Genomic DNA, 24,283 nt, shown 5'->3' with positions numbered 1-24,283 from the left:
GAAGTACAATATCTGCACTTTAAAGGAGGGGTTTGGTATATTGGCAGTTTGGAGGGATATGTTGTATATCTTTATATGTATATGCTTCTAAACTGTTGTCTTCTGGGCACCTCTGCAAAAACAGTGATTATATATGAGTGAGGTGAAAGTGTTGAATGATGAAAGTATTTTCTTTTTGGGGATTTTCTTTCTTTTTGGGCCATCCTGCCTCGGTGGGAGACGGCCAGTTTGTTAAAAAAAAAAAATAATTGAGAAATGCTAAACCTGTGCAGGTTATGCAGAACATGGTGCATGGGAAGTATTAAGGCTTGATCCAAGGAATGGGAGGATAGCTCCAATGCATTGGATCCAGAGCCTTTCACCTCCCTTTGAATGGTGTAAAATCTCTCCAAGCTGTTCCCAGGCTTGTGCTTTTCTCACTCTGTCTTTGTTCTTCAGCAAACCCTGAGTGCGTGGAGGTCAGTCTTCCTCATCACAACGGCTGTTTACTTGGTCACCAACACCCTCTATATCATCTTCATATCAAATAAGGTCCAGCCATGGAATGAACCCAAGTCTGACAAAGGTAGTGAAAATTTGCATTATTATTATAATCACAAAAAAGCACAAAACTCTTATTATGAGTCATTTAGCTCTGTGTAGGGACAGTGACATGATTTACAGAGCCATGTTTGTAGGGCATGGCTTTGTTAATTCTTACTTCAAGTACAGTATAATACATTTGATTATGTGCTCTCATGAGTCTAAGAAATAATGTTAAGTATCATCATTGATGTCATTTTTGAAAATTACTGGGTAATATTCTCATTTTCTAGCACTGACATAACATGCCCCCTATGCCAATTTTTCATACTCTTGGCACAGCATGCATATTTACAAATTCTGCTTTCAGTTTGTCAGGAAATGAGAATCTATATACTACTGTAGTCCAAAAAAAATTGCTAAACCTATTGGGGTCATACCAATATAAGTTTGACAAATGAAGAAATATTCTCAGGATTTAAACCAAAGAAAATACTGAGTTCTTTACACAGATAACCCCACATATTTGACAGTGCTTCAGTGTGACTTGGACCATTAACTGATGCATTGTTCCAGTCGGTATTGTGCCTTTTTTACTCTTTACTGGGTTCATGGCTGCCTGGCCATATAAAGAACTACCAATGGAGACTTGCTGTATTTTTAAAGCATTCTAATTTTTTTTTTGGTATGGAAGTTTAAATGTTGGAAAGAGTCAAATGAATTTGTCCTAAGTTTAATTTTCCTGTTGACCACCATCTTAAGTTACTGGTTCATCTTTCTAATTTGTTAACAAATGAAAATTTAAATATTCCATTAAAATTTTCATAATATAAATAGAAATTCATAAGACTGTGGATGATACACACATTTCTTTATTAGGTTAAACTTCATGAGTCATCCATTTAGACATAGCTTTGTCCTTAGCCAGGAAGTGTCAATAAGCCAATAAAGGGCTTTGTCCCTAACTTATAAACAATAATGTCGATAAATTACTACTCAGATATGAAATACTTTAGGTAAACAATGTGGTGACATATATTGAATTAATATTTTTTATGTCACTCTTTCAGAAGGCAAGGAATACATCATAGATCAAGAGACCAAAGTAGCAATGGTATCAGATGAAACTAGGGAAACCTTATTGGAAAAGAGTGATCATGAAGAATGCTAGAACTGCAAATGGCACGTCCGAAGGAGAAGCGTACCGAAAAAACCAATTCACCTTATCACAAGTCATGTTGTGTTTCACGTAGTATCATGAATCATTTAGGGTATCATCTTTCATACATTGTTATAGTGTCCTGAGCATCACATAAATGCAGCTGTAGTGCTGCAATATTGAGACAGTGGCAACTACAAGTGCACATGACAAGGTACAGTATATACAATGAGATGTGTATTCATATACTGTATATACACTGAGAGATCTTTTTCATTTGGTGTACTGGAAATGGATGAATATCTGTGCATATACATCAAAAAGGTGTGTATATACACCAAAAGATGTGTATCTCTGTATATACATTGATAGACATGATTTCATGGTGTCCACATGGTACTTTAATACACTAAGTTGTCAAGTGTACAAATTAATTGCAGCCTTAATGGCCCATGTAATCAGATAGGCTTATCCTAACATACTAAGTACACATGATGATATACTGTATCACATGCCATTCTTGGTACATTACCAGGTCATAAATAGTACTGCATTACTCAAAATGAATACAAATGTTCTGCTTCCATAATACAGTATTGTTGAAATAATGTAAGCAACCTATGGAAATTCATGAAATAGTTTCCCCTCAAGATAGGGTCCTTGATGCTAGTGAAAAGCTCTTGATCTAAAACATTTAACCTGATCTCCCCTTCCTTGGATTGAATCTGGTTGTCCCCCAGTACCAGTTACATTTCTGTACCTAGATTATGTTCATGGGGAAGCACTAAACTCTTAATGGTTATACAGTGCATGGGGAATGGGAGGCAAGTCAGGTGGGATCTAAGAAATAGGAAGGAGCTCCACTTATTTGGATCAAGAGCCCTTTACTATCATCAAGGCACCCCTCTTGATAGGAGTATCAGCACAAAAAGGTTTGATTATTCAGGTTGTGTTGTTTATAGTCTTTGAGGATGAGCTGCCTGGTGATCTACAGAATTTTAGTTAATATTATTTAGATTGTAACAGAATCCTGAAATGGAATTATATCAGATATACCTTCAGACATTTGTCCTGCCGTAATATTATTACTTCCACCAAGTGTTGTCTTTCAATTATAGTTAGAATTTACTCTTAAGATTTTATGTATCCATTGTAGAGCATGGCTAAACATTTAGCCTCTTTCAACAATTGTTTAAATAATTTTTGGTGCAGATAGGGAAAAGTTTATATAGTACATTGTGAATTTTGTTTGAATTGTATGACACTTTTTATTTTATTTAAAGAATCAGCCATTTGGGATACAACTATGTGGTACACTGTACGTATATTGTTTTTACGTTCACTTCTCCTATTATGTTAAAGCTTTATATTTCTTAACAATTTTGGCATTATTTTACAATGTGATATATTTTTTAGATATGGTGAGGGGGTCAAAAAAGTTAATTATTTTTGTTGTAGTTAATGGCCATGAGGGAATGAGCCATATCGAGCCCTACCTCCTGGAATCTGAATCCGAAACATTGCTCAATCTGGTTATATAAAGAAAAAGGAGTAAGCATTCCCAAAAATATAATAGAAACTGTTCTGTTGACCTATTCAGGGTGAGACGCTTGCAACCCGTCAAAGTCAGTGAGTTGGTTTTCCCTAAAGAGCTATATATATAATATTTGCAGTGTAGAAAAGGGAACTAGTGTTTAGTGTCCCATTGAGAATGCTTAACTGGCAAATGAATAGGAAATATTGTGCTTCAAAAAGTTACTGGAACTGTGCTACTAATGTCCAAGGTTGTGAGAAGCCTACACTACTTCAGGGGTGAAGAATGAGTACTGTTATTTTAAAAGTTAAAACAAATAATATTTTAAATTGTCAGAAAGAGCCTATTCAAGTGCCATGCATTGAAATTTTTAAATATTGTATAACGAAATGTCAAAAAGTTGGGAGTGGAGTGGACTTGTCGGCAGATGGTTCTGTGAGGTGAACCATGGAACTGACAAAGGTAAGAATGGGTAGTGCATTGATGCATCTGTGGAAACAAAGAAGTTGATCTATGCAGGCAAAAAGGGAAATGTACCACAGTATAGTGGTCCCAACACTGTTGTATGGGTGTCAAGCATGGGTTTTGAATGTAGTAGTCAGGATGAGGTGACAGTAGAGATGATGTGTTGGAGGACAGTGTGTGGTGTGAATATTATACAGAGAATTTGGGGTTTGGAGATTAGGTGTGGAGTCACCAAAGGTATTATTCGGAGGGCTGAAGAGGGTGTTTAAAGTTTTGGTGGAAGGAAGAAGGGGTAGGGGTCATCTTAGGAGAGGTTGGATGGAGGGGAAAGAGGTTGTTTTGAGTACTAGAGGTTGGGACATGCAATAAGCTTGTGTGAGTGAGCATGTTAGGAGTGATTGGAGGCAAGTGGTTTTGATGATTTGATGTTCTGTTTGAGTATGAGAAAGGAAACATTTATGAAGAAATTAAGGGAAACTAGTTAGCCAGACTTGAATCCTGGAGGCAGGGAGAACAGTGCCTGCACATTGACAGAGGAACAGAGACGTCATTTGGAAGGTCACTTGAACTGTGATGGTGGCACCCTTCCGGCAAGACAGTGATTGAATGAGTGACATTGGAAATGTCTTCCTCTTTGCCCAGTCACCTTACCTCGGTGGGAGATAGCCAGAGTGTTAGAAAAAATAAGAAAACTCAATTTTGAGTAGATAAGTTTCAAAACTTTTTGTTATATAAGCATGCACATGAAGACATATATGCACACATGACCAAAATGATGAATGGGTCCATGTTATATATAGACTGTCAGAAGTCAGCAGCAAATTGTCTCCACTAGCTTAAGCTAATGTTCAGATATGGAAGAAACATAAAGATGTGTTAGGCATTTCAATAAAAAATACCGTTTACAGTATTATAAGGTAATACAACATTGTATGAAAAATCTATTTTTGTATTTTGTTTTACTAAAATATTACTATACAGGAAAATATAAAAGTACTTGTACAATAAGCACATAGATCAATAAGATCATATGATAATTGTATATCAGTTGTTATGCACAAATTGATAAGTATTTCACCTGGCTCTATAATTCACCTCAGTGCTGTATAGCTCTTGTGGCTTAGCGCTTCTTTTTGAATATAATAATAATAATAATAATAATCTATAATTCACCTTGTCTTCCAGCTTGCTCTCCAGTAATGGCAAATACTACTGGAAAGACCCTTAATATACTGCATATTTTATTAGTGGGAAAGGCACTCAACCCATTGAGGTTAAACAGTGCTGGCATTTTAAGAGAAAATACTCTTGTCATTTACACCAAAGAATATGCTGGCGTGTTCATTCATAGACTGTGTGTGTGGAAGACAGCCTCCCAAGCAAAATTGATGCACTTCTTTACATCATGTAAAGATAACCCAGTCTCAGGAAGAAGAGGAGCCTTGATATCCTGTATTAAGGTCTAGTAAATTTTGGTACTGACACTATAAAACTATATTTAATTTTTCATTTCACTATACAGGACTACGTCTTTACACAGTACCCACTCAGCACTTTTAATACCGTGCAGTTGTTTTATGTTCTCAATTTTCGTACCAAGGGATTTTCCTGTTCTTACTGAGAAGCAGTCTTGTCCAGATAATTTTATAAAAAGTTTTTCCTACTAAAAATGTTACTTATATTCACAAAAAAAAAAAATGCAGAACTTGTATGTTTGAATCGTTCAGCACTTTATTTCGACACCAATATGGTAACTACATTTATACATTGAAAATAACTTTCAAATATCCTTACTCTTGCAAGCCTAGATTATATTCCATAAATACCTATATGGGTGCAGTGATTTTCTTGCAAATATAATATCTTTAAGTATCATTAGAGAAGGTGAATATTTCACAAACCAGACATGTTGTATAGTATCTTAGATTTCCATTGTCCGTTAGAATAATAAAATCCTTCCAAATATATGTAGTCTTTTGAAATGTAGAATAACTGGCATTCCTAGTTCCATGAAAAAGTTTAGTATATACAGTACTTGAGAAATTGTAATTTACACTGCTGCTCTGAGATGTAGTAAAACCTGTTTAAAAATAACTGATCCCTGCTTTTTGTTAATGTTCTAAAAATGATAATGTATTGTCACCAACAATGGAGTTGTCTAAGAAAAGTTACATATGGTAACTCGTCAGCCTGATTTCTTTTTTAATAATTAACTAGACTCGTGTGACTTTCTTGTCACACCATAGACCAAAACAGTACATGTACATGTTAAACTTGTTAGCCAAAATGTTGCTGATATCAGTATTTCAGAAAAGGTAAACATGAAATAATATACTGTAGCTTGAAGATCAAAATACTATACGTATTTTGATTTATGCATTACATGCTGATATTGGCAGTTTGGAGGGATATGTTGTGTATCTTTATATGTTTATGCTTCTAGACTGTTGTATTCTGAGCACCTCTGCAAAAACAGTGATAATGTGCGAGTGTGGTGAAAGTGTTGAATGATGATGAAAGTATTTTCTTTTTGGGGATTTTCTTTCTTTTTTGGGTCACCCTGCCTCGGTGGGAGACGGCCGACTTGTTTAAAAAAAAAAAAAAAAAAAAAAATGCTGTATGTTTAAAGTTTTAAATTATAATAATTATACTTCATGTAACATTAAATGTTCAGGTTGAAACTACATGTTCTATGTTTGAGAATTTTAAATTCTGTGGCTGAAACAAAATGCTGATAGTGTACCTAGCATCAGAATTCATATTTCTCAACCCTGTCATTAATACTATAAGCTTCATGTCTCAACCTCCATGCTGCATCCTATAAACATGAGAAATACTATATACTATATTGCACATTCACTGGGTGTCCTGCTGAGGATGGACAGGCACCTAGCAACATCTGTTGTTGGGGCCTGGAGTTTACCTGGAGAGAGTTTCGGGAGTCAACGCCCCCACACCCTGGTTTGTAATGAGGCCTCATAGTGGATCAGGACCTGATCAACCAGGCTGTTACTGCTGGCTACACGCAATCCAACGTACGAGCCACAGCCCAGCTGGTCAGGTACTGACTTTAGGTGCTTGTCCAGTGCCTGCTTGAAGACAGCCAGGGGTCTGTTGGTAATCTCCCATTATGTATGCTGGGAGGCAGTTGAATAGTCTTGGGCCCATGACACTTATTGTGTTGTCTCTTAACGTGCTAGTGACACCCCTGCTTTTCATTGGGGGGACGTTGCATCGTCTGCCGAGTCTCTTGCTTTCGTAGCGAGTGATTTTCATGTGCAAGTTTGGTACTAGTCCCTCTAGGATTTTCCAGGTGTATATAATCATGTATCTCTCCTGCCTACGTTCCAGGGAGTACAGGTTCAGGAACTTCAAGCGCTCCCAGTAATTGAGGTGTTTTATCTCCGTTATACGTGCCGTGAAGGCAATAGATGAATTCCCCACAATGTTTGTTAACTGCTCATTACTCTGTAATTTGTTCATAATTGTAACCATGTATTAACGTGTTTATGATTCATTACCTTTGAAACTTGCCATGATTGTGACCAGCTCTACCTGGAGCTCATTTCCTTTGTAAATCTCACGATTAACGTGTTTATGATTCATTACCTTTGTAATTAGTCATGAGTGTGACCAGCTCTACCTGGAGCTCATTACCTTTGTTACTTGGCCATGACTGTGACCAGATCTAGTTCATTACCTTTGTAACTTGCTCAGCTCTCAAAACTTTGGAGTCCAGTCCCTGGACAAATTATGTACCTCTGTAATCTTTTGACTACCGTCCACAGGATGGGTGTGAGGTGCATAATAAAGATATTAAAGTAACTACCTATATTAGATGTCACACCATGCAGTGATACAGGGCAGCAAGGTTTGTTATTTATTGAATACAAACAAGTCAAATAATGTGTGTTCAGGTGGGCCCCATTTATAAAGTAGGTTAGGTTCTGGGCTACTGCTGTAAAGTGAAGCATAGCTTTTTTTCCACTTTCAAATGCATATAAAAGCCTGATAACATGTTTACATTATCATATACTAAGTGAGCAATAGAGCTAGGCCTAAAAAAAGGCATATACAGTACACACATTACTTAAAATATTTTCATCCTTAGCTTATATGTAGTTAGTCTAAATAAATGAAGAATGGGTATACAGTGGTACTCTGAGTTATAAGCAGCTCCCAACTTAAACAATTATATTTAAGTGTATTTTTGTAAGTGTTTTTGTAAGTGTATTTTTGGGGGTCTGAAACGGATTAATCTAATTTTCATTATTCCTTATGGCAGTGGTATTCATTGCGCGGCTCGCGAGCCGCCAATAACAAGATATGCAGGCTAATATTACCATGTCTAATTTTTCTCATTTACTATATTTCACTAGCAGCTCAGTACTACTTAATTTAGTTGAGTTACGCTAACTTGCAGTAGCTGCTGCTCTCTCAATCAACGTTTAACCGAAGTGGCTCTCTTGCAAAAATTAGTGAATAACACTGCCTTATGGGAACAAATTTATTCGGTATTGAAACTCGAACAGCCTTCTGGAACGAATTAAGCTAGTAACTCGAGGTGCCACTCTAACTGAAAGCTGCTGCATTAGCAAAATGCCATAAAGTGAAGCACTGTAAAGCTGGGTCCTCCTGTACTGTATACGTCTGTGGTACAATATATTAAAAAATGTATGAATTATTCTTAAATGTTTAACATTTGAGTATTAAAGACAGAGTAATGTAATGTATGTATTGTATGTTTACTTCAGATGCATTTGGGTTTTATAAATGTGAAGTGGTGTTAAGAAATATGAGGGTAATACACTTAATTCACATGGGAAAGTGTTAAACCCACATGTTGATCAAGCGATAGAAATTGAATGAATAAATAAGTAATGACAGGAATACCTCAGAATTTATACAGAAGTTAAAATTTCAAGTGTGTCATTGTTCATGTTACTAAATACAATTTTCACAATAAAACATTAAACCTCTATGGATCATAAGGTGCTGCTGTACATATAATAAACATCTGAAGGTTTACAGCTAGTTTAAACCCGAGTGATATTTTAACAATGGGTTTTGCTTGCTTTTTTTTTAAAGTTTGGATTAGTATTATTATTATTACAATCAAAACTAAGCACAAATTTTAAGTTTGGAATGTTTATATGTATGTATCTTTTTCTTTTAGAAGGAAAAATACTTGGTGTATAAATATTATTTTAAAGTATGTACAGTATTTATAATGAATTTAATCCTAAGTTTTGAAAAATAATACAGTGGATATGCAAATAATATTTATACACAAACCAATATAAAAATATTATTGTACATATATAAAATGACCTTTTTTCCACTTGTGTATGAAAGCTGATTACTAGATCCTACTGTATTTTATGATCATTATTTCATGCCTACATTTTTTAATAAATTCTAAAGACAGCAAAATCTTTCTTTCTTTCAACACACCTACCATATCCCACTGGGGCAGGGTGGCCCAAAAGGAAAAACGAAAGTTTCTCCTTTTACATTTAGTAATGTATACAGGAGAAGGGGTTACTAGCTCCTTGCTCCCGGCATTTTAGTCGCCTCTTACAACACGCATGGCTTACGGAGGAAGACAGAAAAATATGCTTAATTATTTAGACTGGACAGCCTCAGCCATACTTAATGGTAAGGTGGGCAAGCTGCTTTTGGGAGCAATGAAAAAATATAAAAAAACCAAGGGGATAATAACATAAGTTGCAAATGGTACCGAGAAAACTATGTATACAAAAATTTAAATGTGTTGTGTGTGACTGGCTGACTATCCCACAATTCAGTAAAAATTTTGCAACAGAATAATTCTAACTGAAGATGGGAATGATTAAAATGAATTTATCTTAGAATATTATATGCCCAGTATTTTTTTTTATTTGGGTGCTGCCCACAGTATGGATATGGGGACATAGTAGAGACTCTAAAACTAAAAATAAACCTGTATCATACCTGGAAGTAAGAAAAAATAGCAGAATTTTTTTGACATAAAAGATATTGTTAGTCAAGCAATGTTTATTTTTCAATCAACAGTGTACATCTTAACCGCACTGCATGCTGTGTATTCTTTGGGTATACAATAAGGCCAATGTCCTTTTAAGAACACTACATATGCCAGATTAATCTTTAACCCATAAACGGTCCAAGGAGATCTACGTTCACATGTGTAGTGCTACAAAAGTAGATCTACGTTTTTTTTACATATTTTCAAATATAACAAAAAAAAAAAAGTAGATCAAAGTTTTTTTACACATTTTCAAATGTAAAAAAACAAAAGGAAGATCTACTTTTTTTACATACTTTCAAATCTTGAAAAAACGTATATATACGTTTGGACCATTTACGGGTTAAGTATGATGCACCAGTATGGAATCCGTGCCTGGTCAAGTCATTACAGAAACTTAAGAAGAGCCAGTGTATAAATATTCACTTTTGATCTTGTATTAAATCCTAACTGTGGGTTTAACATGTAAGAAAATATAAAGTACACACATTCTTAGTTAAGGTTTACAATTGGGCAGATCAGTTCCATGTAGCATACTGCTAATAAACAAAAAAACATTTTTGTGTGTAGTATACAAGGTGTAGTTTACATGTAATAAAATATTGTTAAGCACAAAAAAAGCCATTAGTATGCATGAGCATTTCTGGCAGACTAATAATAATGCTTACACACTATTTAAGACTAGATATAGGTTACTGAGTGGTAAATTTTAATTATGTATTATTACAAAAACAGGTAGGAAAATTATTACAATTAGGGCAATTTACAATATTACAATTTTAAGTATGTATTCATACTTTAAACAGATTCAGTGATCTTAAGTTAATTTGAATTTCTTAACTAGTTTCAAACTGGTTCTATGATTTCAGACTATGGGAAGATTATAAGAGATGGTGAAGAAACAGGAAGTTGGATGAGTTAACAAAGTGTTGGTGTAGTTATGTTTGGAAGATGAGGTGATTTTTAATTATAGTTCTAAACTGACTTGCAGACAGGGGACCTTTTGCTGGTTTGGGCAATGAATTCCTGATCTTAGGGCTCTTTATGTGCACTGCATTTTTGCATAGGGTAAGGCAGACACCAGGGTCCAAGCCATAGTACTACGTCTTGAGCTCAGCTCACTCAGATAAGCTGTGAGCGGTAAATTTGGGCCTAGACGTGAGACAATGCATCTATGTGGTAAGTGTGCACCATATAATGCAAATCCTGCAGCACACAGTGCATAATGAGAAAAAAACTGCGACTGTGTTTTTTGGATTAAAACAGCAACTTTGCCGTGTATTTTCGAATTTTTTTAGGGTTATAGTTGCAGTTTCTTGGTCTCATTTGATAGAATGGAAGATATATTATAGAAATAGAGATGATTCTGATTGGTTTTATTACTGAAAATAGCTTGAAATTGAGCTCAAAATAGCGGAAATGTTTAATTTTTGCCGATGTTCAAGAGTAAATAAATGACGTCATGCATCCATTACACATCAACTGGTGGGTCTAATATACGTTCATGAATGAGCTGATATTATATATATAATTATGTATTACAATATTGCATAACAGTAAATCTTCTATTTTTTGGTGTGAATAAAAATTCATTATGTGGATAAAAAATCAAAATGGAATTCATCTGTAAAGCCTGAAAACATAACTAATAAACAGAGGAAATGTTATTTTAGTGCCAGGAATGCCTGCATTGTTTATTCTAGACCCTATTTTGAAACTGGAATATTTTGAACTTTGTGTGAAATCGGCCAAAATACCAAATTCTGATCACTATTGAATAACTGAAATAGTTGATTGGACAGTTTCTTGTGTTCAATTGATGAAATAGAAGTGATACTAGTGAAACGGCTAAGAATTTGGTCGACTGCAATAATGTAATTGGCCTAAAATAGGAGTCAAAGTGGGCAAAATCACCATTGTGTAAATATTGCTGATGCAGCAAAATTCGTGAGAGCATAATTTCGTCAATTTTCCATCATATTTTCTATTTTTTGTTTTATTACCTTCAGGAAAAGATTCTCTACCATTTCATAAGAAAAACTAAATTTTTTTGGAAAATTCTTGGGCGCTGTGGACAAGCCATAGAACTACGGGACAGACCCTGAAAGGATATATATAAAACAGGCACAATAATATGGATGTATATTTTATATATTAAGCAAGTTCAAACTCTTGATGAGCAGAGGGGTGTGTTATCTGGCAAAGGAATGAGTGATAATCCACACAGCAGGTTTTTGTTGGGTTATTAATGGTTTAAGGTGATTTGCCTTAGTAGATCCCCAAACATAAATACCATATGTGCAGTAAGGGTAGATTAGAGAGTGGTGTAGTGTAAGTAGGCCCATTTAAGATACATAGTACCATATCTTGGAGAGGATGCTAACTGCTTTGGAGACTTTGGCTATGTGTTGGATGTGGGTATGAAATTTCATCTTGCAGTCAAGGTGAAAAACCAAAAAATTTACCCTCAGTGTGTCTTGTAATGGGGAAACCATTGATCAATATGTTTACATTGGATATTTAAAGCTGTTTCCAAACAGCATGCAGCAGGGTATGTCTATATCAAGGGTGAGTTTGTTGGTCATCATCCATGTAGATATATTTAGTAGTTCATTGTTAACAGTGTCACTGAGCATAGTCGGGTTTGAGTAGAAGATATATGTAGTATCATCTGTGAATAGAACTGGTTTAAGGAGATGAAATGTGCTGGGAATATCAATGATGTAAATGAGAAAGAGCAGAAGGCCTTGGGGCACTCTGTGGCTACAGGCTGAGTAGATGAGGTTATACCGTTTGTGGAGACACACTCATGTCTATTGCTAAGATAAGATTTTAGGTATGCAAGAGTATGTCCTCTGACCCCATAATGTTATAGTTTAAGGTGCAAGATGCTGTGGTCCACTGTATTGAATTCTTTCCACAGGCCTATGAAGAGTCCCAGAGGATATTCATTTTTTTCAAGTTCTGTATAATTGCATCATTTGTACTTTTTTGGGGGCCTAAACTGAGACTGTCAGGGGTTAAGTATGATGTGAGAGATTAGGTAGGAGTAGACTCACTCATGTATTATTTTATTCAAAGATTTTTAGATAGTAAAGGCAAGTATGATACAGGCCTATAGTTATTCACCAGCTGGATCACCTCATTTGAGGACCAGGTAACCCTTGCTATCTTGAGTATGGATGGGAAAGTTGAAGATTCCACGGATTTGTTAAATAGAGTTGCAATAGTGGGTGACAGCACATGAGCTGCTTTTTTTGTACGTGACTGGTGGCAAGTTATTTAGGTTTCCTGTGTTGTTTTTTAGTGATTGTATGATGAGTGAGACTTCAGTAGGCTTCATTGGAGGTAGATACAAAGTATTTGGGTAATTTCCAGTAAGGTAGTCTTTCACCCAAGCATCTGAAGTTAGAATTTTGGAATTACGTTTTGTTCTACACAGAGTGAAACCTTATCAAGAAAACTAGTATAAAAGGCTGCAGGAACCAGATTGACTTTGGGAATGGTCAAATACACTGTTACTGGGTTTAACCCAAGCAAGGAAGTTTTAACTGTTGTTTATCACTGTTACATGTATGCAAGTAGTACTATAGTGGTATCTCGGGATATGAACTTAATTCGTTCCAGAAGGATGCTCGAGTGCCAATACCGAACGAATTTGTTCCCGTAAGGAATAATGTAAATTAGATTAATCCATTTCAGACCCCCAAAAATACATTTACAAAAGCACTTAAATGCACTTACATAATTGTTTGAGTTTTGAGCTGTTCGTATCCCGAGGTATATGTTTGTTCGAGTTTTGAGCTGTTTGTATTCCGAGGACGTATATGTTTACATGTTTGTATGCAAGTGTACATGCTTTGTAGTGTACAGTACATGTGTTGGTATGTGTACCCTGGCATAATACTTAGCTGTACTAGTGTGCAAGAAAACAATGAAATGTAAGATATGGGCAATGGTTAAGTCAAACCTTGAGTACCAAGACATTATCCTCTGCATAACTTAGCATGGTTCCAGCACATAGTTGAGATGAAATCCTCGATTGTCTATGTCGTCATCAGTAAGTTCAACTTTATTTGTAATTACTGTCACCTCGAAGTTCTTGCCTGCCAGAAGAGAATAATTTAGACATTATTATAATATCCCCAATATACATCTCTAACCTCCAGGTGCATACACAGTGAGTTGTCCTCTGATCTCATAAAAAAATATATTACAGCACATAATTATGCAGATTATGACAATAATTTCTTTGGCAAAGTTTACACTGTTATGTCTACATCAATTGGTGGTGAAAACCCTCAGAGGCACTTATACATACACTGCTGCTTTCAACAAACCAGCCATATCCCACCGAGGCAGGGTGGCCCAAAAGAAAAAATGAAAGTTTCTCCTTTTAAATTTAGTATATGTAGAAGAAGGGGTTACTAGCCCCTTGCTCCTTCATGCATACAATATTTAAAACACTGTATCCCACTTTAGTCTAATCCACATTATTCTTGAAATTAAACATTTACACCCTTTCTTTTCCCACAATTGTTTATTTAATTGCTACTGCTCTTCAGTTAGCTCTCAATCACCCACATACAGCTCACTTAATCTCACTTTTCTTCATTAAATCTGTCTTCTCATTTTAACTTTATTTCAGTCAGTGATAAGACATCCAGCATCCTTACTTTCATAACAGTGTATTTATTTCTTAACATTTTTACTAAAGCCACACTCAGTTCAAATTACCCAGCCTCAGTAGCTTTTTCTTTTCCATTTTTAAAATTTACATTCAAATAGAGAGGTAACCTTGCCCTTGCTCCTGGCATTACAGCAGCTTCCTACAACACACTTTTAAACAGATTTTTCTCAGAATTGGAAAGGTAATGTTTGGGAATAGAAGTTGTTAAGAAGGGCAGATATTTTTTTTTTACCCAAATGACCACAAAAGAAAACACATTTACCATCATTCATTCATTCAACTGCTGTCTTGCCAGAAGTGTGTTGATATCACAAATCAGATTGGTGACTGTAGTATCCCCACCTCTGCTTCAGAGTGCAGGCACTGCCCTTGCCACCTCCAGGACTCAAGTATACTGCTAACTTGTAATAAAGTTGGTAGAATTACCGACAATACGTAAAGTAAAAGGACACAAGTGCAACTAATGAGACATTTATTGTGGCAACGTTTCGCTCTCCAGGAGCTTCATCAAGCCATTACTGGTAATGGCTTGATAAAGCTCCTGGAGAGCAAAACGTTGCCACAATAAATTTCTCATTAGTTGCACTTGTGTCCTTTTACTTTACATACTGCTAACTTGTTTCACACAAGCCTGCTGGATGCTCAAGCTCTTATAACTGCAAACTTCTTTTACCACTTCTTCCATACAACCATTTCTGGAGCGACACTTGACCCTCCTACCTTCTACCCTAGATATATACTCTCTTATTGCTCTCCATCCTCTCTACATATAGTTTACCTGGAGTTTACCTGGAGAGAGTTCCGGGGGTCAACGCCCCCGCGGCCCGGTCTGTGACCAGGCCTCCTGGTGGATCAGAGCCTGATCAACCAGGCTGTTGCTGCTGGCTGCACGCAAACCAACGTACGAGCCACAGCCCGGCTGGTCATGAACCGACTTTAGGTGCTTGTCCAGTGCCAGCTTGAAGACTGCCAGGGGTCTGTTGGTAATCCCCCTTATGTATGCTGGGAGGCAGTTGAACAGTCTCGGGCCTCTGACACTTATTGCATGGTCTCTTAACGTGCTAGTGACACCCCTGCTTTTCATTGCGGGGATGTTCCATCGTCTGCCAAGTCTTTTCCTTTCGTAGTGAGTGATTTTCGTGTGCAAGTTCGGTACTAGTCCCTCTAGGATTTTCCAGGTGTATATAATCATGTATCTCTCCCGCCTGCATTCCAGGGAATACAGTTTTAGGAACCTCAAGCACTCCCAGTAATTGAGGTGTTTTATCTCTGTTATGCGTGCCGTGAAGGTTCTCTGTACATTTTCTAGGTCAGCAATTTCACCTGCCTTGAAAGGTGCTGTTAGTGTGCAGCAATATTCCAGCCTAGATAGAACAAGTGACCTGAAGAGTGTCATCATGGGCTTGGCCTCCCTAGTTTTGAAGGTTCTCATTATCCATCCTGTCATTTTTCTAGCAGATGTGATTGATACAGTGTTATGGTCCTTGAAGGTGAGATCCTCCGACATGATCACTCCCAGGTCTTTGACGTTGGTGTTTCGCTCTATTTTGTGGCCAGAATTTGTTTTGTACTCTGATGAAGATTTAATTTCCTCGTGTTTACCATATCTGAGTAATTGAAATTTCTCATCGTTGAACTTCATATTGTTTTCTGCAGCCCACTGAAAGATTTGGTTGATGTCCGCCTGGAGCCTTGCAGTGTCTGCAATGGAAGACACTGTCATGCAGATTCGGGTGTCATCTGCAAAGGAAAACACGGTGCTGTGGCTGACATCCTTGTCTATGTCGGATATGAGGATGAGGAACAAGATGGGAGCGAGTACTGTGCCTTGTGGAACAGAGCTTTTCACCGTAGCTGCCTCGGACTTTACTCTGTTGACGACTACTCTCTGTGTTCTGTTAGTGAGGAAATTATAGATCCATCGACCGACTTTTCCTGTTATTCCTTTAGCACGCATTTGGTGCGCTATTACGCCATGGTCACACTTGTCGAAGGCTTTTGCAAAGTCTGTATATATTACATCTGCATTCTTTTTATCTTCTAGTGCATTTAGGACCTTGTCGTAGTGATCCAATAGTTGAGACAGACAGGAGCAACCTGTTCTAAACCCATGTTGTCCTGGGTTGTGTAACTGATGTGTTTCTAGATGGGTGGTGATCTTGCTTCTTAGGACCCTTTCAAAGATTTTTATGATATGGGATGTTAGTGCTATCGGTCTGTAGTTCTTTGCTGTTGCTTTACTGCCCCCTTTGTGGAGTGGGGCTATGTCTGTTGTTTTTAGTAACTGTGGGACGACCCCCGTGTCCATGCTCCCTCTCCACAGGATGGTAAAGGCTCGTGATAGGGGCTTCTTGCAGTTCTTGATGAACACGGAGTTCCATGAGTCTGGCCCTGGGGCAGAGTGCATGGGCATGTCATTTAGCGCCTGTTCGAAGTCATTTGGGGTCAGGATAACATCGGATAGGCTTGTGTTAACCAAATTTTGTGGCTCTCTCATAAAAAGTTCATTTTGATCTTCGACTCTCAGTCTGGTTAGCAGCTTGCTAAAAACTGAGTCATATTGGGACTTGAGTAGCTCACTCATTTCCTTGCTGTCATCTGTGTAGGACCCATCTTGTTTAAGTAGGGGCCCAATACTGGACGTTGTTCTCGACTTTGATTTGGCATAGGAGAAGAAATACTTTGGGTTTCTTTCGATTTCATTTATGGCTTTCAGTTCTTCCCGCGATTCCTGACTCCTATAAGATTCCTTTAGCTTGAGTTCGATGCTTGCTATTTCTCTGACCAGTGTCTCCCTATGCATTTCAGATATATTGACCTCTTTTAGCCGCTCTGTTATTCTTTTCCGTCGCCTGTAAAGGGAGCGCCTGTCTCTTTCTATTTTACATCTACTCCTCCTTTTTCTTAGAGGAATAAGCCTTGTGCATACATCGAGTGCCACCAAGTTAATCTGTTCTAGGCATAAGTTGGGGTCTGTGTTGCTTAGTATATCTTCCCAGCTTATATCGGTTAGGACTTGGTTTACTTGGTCCCACTTTATGTTTTTGTTATTGAAGTTGAATTTGGTGAATGCTCCCTCGTGACTAGTCTCATTATGTCGGTCTGGGGCTCCTCGCATACATGTCTGAACCTCAATTATGTTGTGATCTGAGTATATTGTTTTTGATATGGTGACATTTCTTATCAGATCATCATTGTTAGTGAAGATGAGGTCTAGTGTATTCTCCAGTCTAGTAGGCTCTATTATTTGCTGGTTTAAATAGAATTTTGTGCAGAGATTTAAAAGCTCGTGTGAGTGTGAGTTTTTATCAGAGCTGCCTCCTGGTGTTATTACTACAACAATATTTGCTATATTCCTCCATTTTAGGTGCCTTAAGTTGAAATCCCCCAGGAGCAAGATGTTGGGTGCAGGAGCTGGAAGATTTTCCAGACAGTGGTCAATTTTTAACAGCTGTTCCTGGAATTGCTGGGATGTTGCATCCGGAGGCTTGTAGACTACCACAATGACTAGGTTTTGGTTCTCGACCTTTACTGCTAAAACTTCCACTACATCATTTGAGGCATTTAGCAGTTCTGTGCAAACAAGTGACTCTGCAATGTACAGGCCAACCCCCCCCTTTTGCCTGTTCACTCTGTCACATCTGTATAGGTTGTAACCTGGGATCCATATTTCGTTGTCCAAGTGATCCTTTATGTGGGTCTCGGTAAAAGCAGCGAACATTGCCTTTGCCTCTGCAAGCAGTCCACGGATGAAAGGTATTTTGTTGTTTGTTGCTGGCTTTAGACCCTGTATATTTGCAAAGAAGAATGTCACTGGACTGGTGGTATTGTTGGTACTGGGGGGGGGATTTTTTTTCCGGCATTAGTATCTGTATCTGTTGGTTTGGAGTGGAGGCCATCAACTGTGGTTCCACTCCAGGAATGACTGGATTTGGTGTACGATTTCTGCCATTTCCTGCCAGTTTTTTTTCCTTCCTGGCACTAAAAGACCTCTCCCTCTTGAGTGGGTGTGGCTACCCAGGTTTTCCCATGGCCTGGATGTTTTGTATCTTTTTGTACCCTTTAGATGGTGTGCCTGGAAATTTAAGTTATAGCACAGTCTTTCCTGTACTGAAGAGGTACACATTTCAGGGTGAAAAAGCTTACAGGAAGGGAGTTTGCATTTTCCTGTTGTCATATGGGCATGGCATTTTCTAGGGTGGTCATAGTTGCATGTCCCATCTGTTTTTCCAGATTTCCCATGTCTGCAGATACCAAGTGCATAGTATGTGCACAGGCTTGGTTTCCGTTTGCCTTGGGTTTCTGTGGCTGTATTCCCTGTTGGTGCATGTTTCCCTGTCTTATTCCTATCCTCCCTAGCACCAACAATGGAGCTCCCACCAGTTGTTTTTGGTAATATATCCTCACTATTGCTAGTGGAGTCCTCTTGTTTGCTATTTCCTGTGGTATTTCTAGTTTGCAATATTGGTTTTATCTTATCTTTGACTACACTTGTTTCCCTACTATGGCTCCTGTCCCCTATGAGGTCATTTATATGTATTCCTTCCTGCGTATAATTCCCGACTACCTGGACAAAATCTCCAGCTTCACCATTACTGTCTCCCAGGACAGCATCTCCAGCTTCACCATTACTGTCTCCCAGGACAGCATCTCCAGCTTCACCATTACTGTCTCCCAGGTCAGCACCTCCAGCTTCACCATTACTGTCTCCCAGGACAGCACCTCCAGCTTCACCATTACTGTCTCCCAGGACAGCACCTCCAGCTTCACCATTACTGTCTCCCAGGACAGCGCCTCCAGCTTCACCATTACTGTCTCCCAGGACAGCACCTCCAGCTTCACCATTACTGTCTCCCAGGACAGCATCTCCAGCTTCACCATTACTGTCTCCCAGGACAGCATCTCCAGCTTCACCATTACTGTCTCCCAGGACAGCACCTCCAGCTTCACCATTACTGTCTCCCAGGACAGCATCTCCAGCTTCACCATTACTGTCTCCCAGGACAGCACCTCCAGCTTCACCATTACTGTCTCCCAGGACAGCACCTCCAGCTTCACCATTACTGTCTCCCAGGACAGCACCTCCAGCTTCACCATTACTGTCTCCCAGGACAGCACCTCCAGCTTCACCATTACTGTCTCCCAGGACAGCACCTCCAGCTTCACCATTACTGTCTCCCAGGACAGCACCTCCAGCTTCACCATTACTGTCTCCCAGGACAGCACCTCCAGCTTCACCATTACTGTCTCCCAGGACAGCACTATCAGCCCCACATTTACTGACTACCAGGACATCACCTCCAGCCTTACAGTTTGTGACTACATGGCCAGTATCAAGGGCAGTACCATTCAGCCCAGACTTTTTATGTTCCCATCTGTTGTAGAAAGCTTCCAGGTTTTCTATGAAAGCAGCTTTGATGTTATCCTCTTTTAATACCCTTGTGATTTTAGTCCACAGATTTTCCTCATTTGGGCATACCCAAAAACACTTCCCTGTTTTAATACTGCTTGTAGCTAGTTCTTGGATATCTGCACAAGGGGCGTGGCACCAATTTCCACAAAAATGACAATTTATCCATGTGGAAGCCCGTTTGTTTGATTGACTGCAGACTACACACAGCTTCATAATGATTTGAATGGTTGATTTACTGCAATTCTACTAGCAACCTCTTGAATACTCTATTAATAACCTCCTTAAATGAAGCTCTAGCTATTTGTATTTCTATTTCTAACTGTACTTGTATATTGGACAGCTTACCGTGTACGTTCCTGATTTATATGTATTGTTTGTGTTTGATAAGGGCGCCTACAACCCCATCCGTTTACAGTCTGCTATATTGTCCAACGAATCCGTTTGAAACCAGTCAAGGGTTCGGACCATCAAGGGTTCGGACCAGTCGATCTGATCTGATCAGTGGGTCACTTATTTAAAACATACTAGTCGGTGATTTGGGCTAACACATGAAGGATCTACTTGAAATTATCTACCCGAGTAATATGTGATTTGATTGATACAAAAGTATAACTTGCGTGTTGAAGAGCCGGTGATTTCTGGCAGCTCCTACAATGACGAATGGTCGAGCCTCAACCCTTGTTTATCAATCGCTGTATCTAGCTTTTCTAGTTTTTTTTCGTCTCCACCACAATAAATGCTATATTATCACTATAGTTGACTGGTGGAAATTTTGGAGGAAGGACGCTTTTTCTGTAGTAATAATTGCTTCTCGTTGTGTATATTGCGACCGCTGGTAACTACAGGTTATATGAAATTCACAGTATACGTCTGGTATTTCACCTGGAGACCTGGAGTTTACCTGGAGAGAGTTCCGGGGGTCAACGCCCCCGCGGCCCGGTCTGTGACCAGGCCTCCTGGTGGATCAGAGCCTGATCAACCAGGCTGTTGCTGCTGGCTGCACGCAAACCAACGTACGAGCCACAGCCCGGCTGGTCAGGAACCGACTTTAGGTAATTGTCCAGTGCCAGCTTGAAGACTGCCAGGGGTCTGTTGGTAATCCCTCTTATGTACGCTGGGAGACAGTTGAACAGTCCCGGGCCCCTGACACTTATTGTGTTGTCTCTTAACGTGCTAGTGACACCCCTGCTTTTCATTGGGGGGATGTTGCATCGTCTGCCAAGTCTTTTGCTTTCGTAGTGAGTGATTTTCGTGTGCAAGTTCGGTACTAGTCCCTCTAGAATTTTCCAGGTGTATATAATCATGTATCTCTCCCGCCTGCGTTCCAGGGAATACAGGTTTAGGAACCTCAAGCGCTCCCAGTAATTGAGGTGTTTTATCTCCGTTAAACTAGCAAATAATAGAGCCTACTAGACTGGAGAATACACTAGACCTCATCTTCACTAACAGTGATGATCTGATAAGAAATGTCACCATATCAAAAACAATATACTCAGATCACAACATAATTGAGGTTCAGACATGTATGCGTGGAGCCCCAGACCGACATAATGAGACTAGCCACGAGGGAGCATTCCCCAAATTCAACTTCAATAACAAAAACATAAAGTGGGACCAAGTAAACCAAGTCCTAACCGATATAAGCTGGGAAGATATACTAAGCAACACAGACCCCAACTTATGCCTAGAACAGATTAACTTGGTGGCACTCGATGTATGCACAAGGCTTATTCCTCTAAGAAAAAGGAGGAGTAGATGTGAAATAGAAAGAGACAGGCGCTCCCTTTACAGGCGACGGAAAAGAATAACAGAGCGGCTAAAAGAGGTCAATATATCTGAAATGCGTAGGGAGACACTGGTCAGAGAAATAGCAAGCATCGAACTTAAGCTAAAAGAATCCTTTAGGAGTCAGGAATCGCGGGAAGAACTAAAAGCCATAAATGAAATCGAAAGAAACCCAAAGTATTTCTTCTCCTATGCCAAATCAAAATCGAGAACAACGTCCAGTATTGGGCCCCTACTTAAACAAGATGGGTCTTACACAGATGACAGCAAGGAAATGAGTGAGCTACTCAAGTCCCAATATGACTCAGTTTTTAGCAAGCCGCTAACCAGACTGAGAGTCGAAGATCAAAATGAATTTTTTATGAGAGCCACAAAATTTGATTAACACAAGCCTATCCGATGTTATCCTGACGCCAAATGACTTCGAACAGGCGATAAATGACATGCCCATGCACTCTGCCCCAGGGCCAGACTCATGGAACTCTCTGTTCATCAAGAACTGCAAGAAGCCCCTATCACGAGCCTTTTCCATCCTATGGAGAGGGAGCATGGACACGGGGGGTCGTCCCACAGTTACTAAAAACAACAGACATAGCCCCACTCCACAAAGGGGGCAGTAAAGCAACAACAAAGAACTACAGACCAATAGCACTAACATCCCATATCATAAAAATCTTTGAAAGGGTCCTAAGAAGCAAGATCACCACCCATCTAGAAACCCATCAGTTACACAACCCAGGGCAACATGGGTTTAGAACAGGTCGCTCCTGTCTGTCTCAACTAATGGATCACTACGACAAGGTCCTAAATGCACTAGAAGACAAAAAGAATGCAGATGTAATGTATACAGACTTTGCAAAAGCCTTCGACAAGTGTGACCATGGCGTAATAGCGCACAAAATGCGTGCTAAAGGAATAACAGGAAAAGTCGGTCGATGGATCTATAATTTCCTCACTAACAGAACACAGAGAGTAGTCGTCAACAGAGTAAAGTCCGAGGCAGCTACGATGAAAAGCTCTGTTCCACAAGGCACAGTACTCGCTCCCATCTTGTTCCTCATCCTCATATCCGACATAGACAAGGATGTCAGCCACAGCACCGTGTCTTCCTTTGCAGATGACACCCGAATCTGCATGACAGTGTCTTCCATTGCAGACACTGCAAGGCTCCAGGCGGACATCAACCAAATCTTTCAGTGGGCTGCAGAAAACAATATGAAGTTCAACGATGAGAAATTTCAATTACTCAGATATGGTAAACATGAGGAAATTAAATCTTCATCAGAGTACAAAACAAATTCTGGCCACAAAATAGAGCGAAACACCAACGTCAAAGACCTGGGAGTGATCATGTCGGAGGATCTCACCTTCAAGGACCATAACATTGTATCAATCGCATCTGCTAGAAAAATGACAGGATGGATAATGAGAACCTTCAAAACTAGGGAGGCCAAGCCCATGATGACACTCTTCAGGTCACTTGTTCTATCTAGGCTGGAGTATTGCTGCACACTAACAGCACCTTTCAAGGCAGGTGAAATTGCCGACCTAGAGAATGTACAGAGAACTTTCACGGCGCGCATAACGGAGATAAAACACCTCAATTACTGGGAGCGCTTGAGGTTCCTAAACCTGTATTCCCTGGAACGCAGGAGGGAGAGATACATGATTATATACACCTGGAAAATCCTAGAGGGACTAGTACCGAACTTGCACACGAAAATCACTCACAACGAAAGCAAAAGACTTGGCAGACGATGCACCATCCCCCCAATGAAAAGCAGGGGTGTCACTAGCACGTTAAGAGACCATACAATAAGTGTCAGGGGCCCGAGACTGTTCAACTGCCTCCCAGCACACATAAGGGGGATTACCAACAGACCCCTGGCAGTCTTCAAGCTGGCACTGGACAAGCACCTGAAGTCAGTTCCTGATCAGCCGGGCTGTGGCTCGTACGTTGGTTTGCGTGCAGCCAGCAGCAACAGCCTGGTTGATCAGGCTCTGATCCACCAGGAGGCCTGGTCACAGACCGGGCCGCGGGGGCGTTGACCCCCGGAACTCTCTCCAGGTAAACTCCAGGTATGCGCGCCGTGAAGGTTCTCTGTACATTTTCTAGGTCAGCAATTTCACCTGCTGTTAGTGTGCAGCAATATTCCAGCCTAGATAGAACAAGTGACCTGAAGAGTGTCATCATGGGCTTGGCCTCCCTAGTTTTGAAGGTTCTCATTATCCATCCTGTCATTTTTCTAGCAGATGCGATTGATACAATGTTATGGTCCTTGAAGGTGAGATCCTCCGACATGATCACTCCCAGGTCTTTAACTTTGGTGTTTCACTCTATTTTGTGGCCAGAATTTGTTTTGTACTCTGATGAAGATTTAATTTCCTCGTGTTTACCATATCTGAGTAATTGAAATTTCTCATCGTTGAACTTCATATTGTTTTCTGCAGCCCACTGAAAGATTCGGTTGATGTCCGCCTGGAGCCTTGCAGTGTCTGCAATGGAAGACACTGTCATGCAGATTCGGGTGTCATCTGCAAAGGAAGACAAGGTGCTGTGGCTGACATCCTTGTCTATATCGGATATGAGGAAAAAGAAAAAAGAAACTAAGGAAAGTCACTCCACTCCACTAAGTACCATTATAATACTGGTTAGTTGCTACTACAACACTGTATTCTGCTATTCACTG

At 39.3% G+C, this 24,283-nt stretch overlaps 2 protein-coding genes across 7 annotated transcripts in view; one reads left to right on the top strand and one right to left on the bottom strand.

Annotated features, from left to right (window-relative positions):
• LOC128697433 (sialin) overlaps positions 1-9,113 on the top strand; it is a 65,724-nt gene extending 56,611 nt beyond the window's left edge. For both annotated transcript variants that reach the window (XM_053789090.2, XM_053789091.2), the window contains exons 10-11: positions 439-565; positions 1,593-9,113. In XM_053789090.2, coding sequence (XP_053645065.1) covers positions 439-565; positions 1,593-1,693 — 228 coding nt within the window. In that variant the 3' untranslated portion in view covers positions 1,694-9,113. The remainder of the gene's footprint in view (positions 1-438; positions 566-1,592) is intronic.
• The window catches only part of LOC128697434 (uncharacterized), a 70,489-nt gene that overhangs the window by 885 nt on the left and 45,321 nt on the right, over positions 1-24,283 (bottom strand). For 2 of the 5 annotated variants that reach the window (XM_053789093.2, XM_070094143.1), the window contains one exon: positions 13,676-13,811. In XM_053789093.2, coding sequence (XP_053645068.1) covers positions 13,708-13,811 — 104 coding nt within the window. In that variant the 3' untranslated portion in view covers positions 13,676-13,707. Of the gene's footprint in view, positions 1-420; positions 557-13,675; positions 13,812-24,283 lie in introns of all 5 variants that reach the window. The other 3 variants (XR_011393151.1, XR_011393152.1, XM_053789096.2) reach the window with 3 other exon arrangements.

Source organism: Cherax quadricarinatus, chromosome 44 (assembly GCF_038502225.1).
Source record: "Cherax quadricarinatus isolate ZL_2023a chromosome 44, ASM3850222v1, whole genome shotgun sequence".
NCBI classification, from domain to species: domain Eukaryota; kingdom Metazoa; phylum Arthropoda; class Malacostraca; order Decapoda; family Parastacidae; genus Cherax; species Cherax quadricarinatus.
The sequence above is the reverse complement of the archived record's forward strand: the minus strand, read 5'-3'. Positions and strand labels throughout refer to the sequence as shown.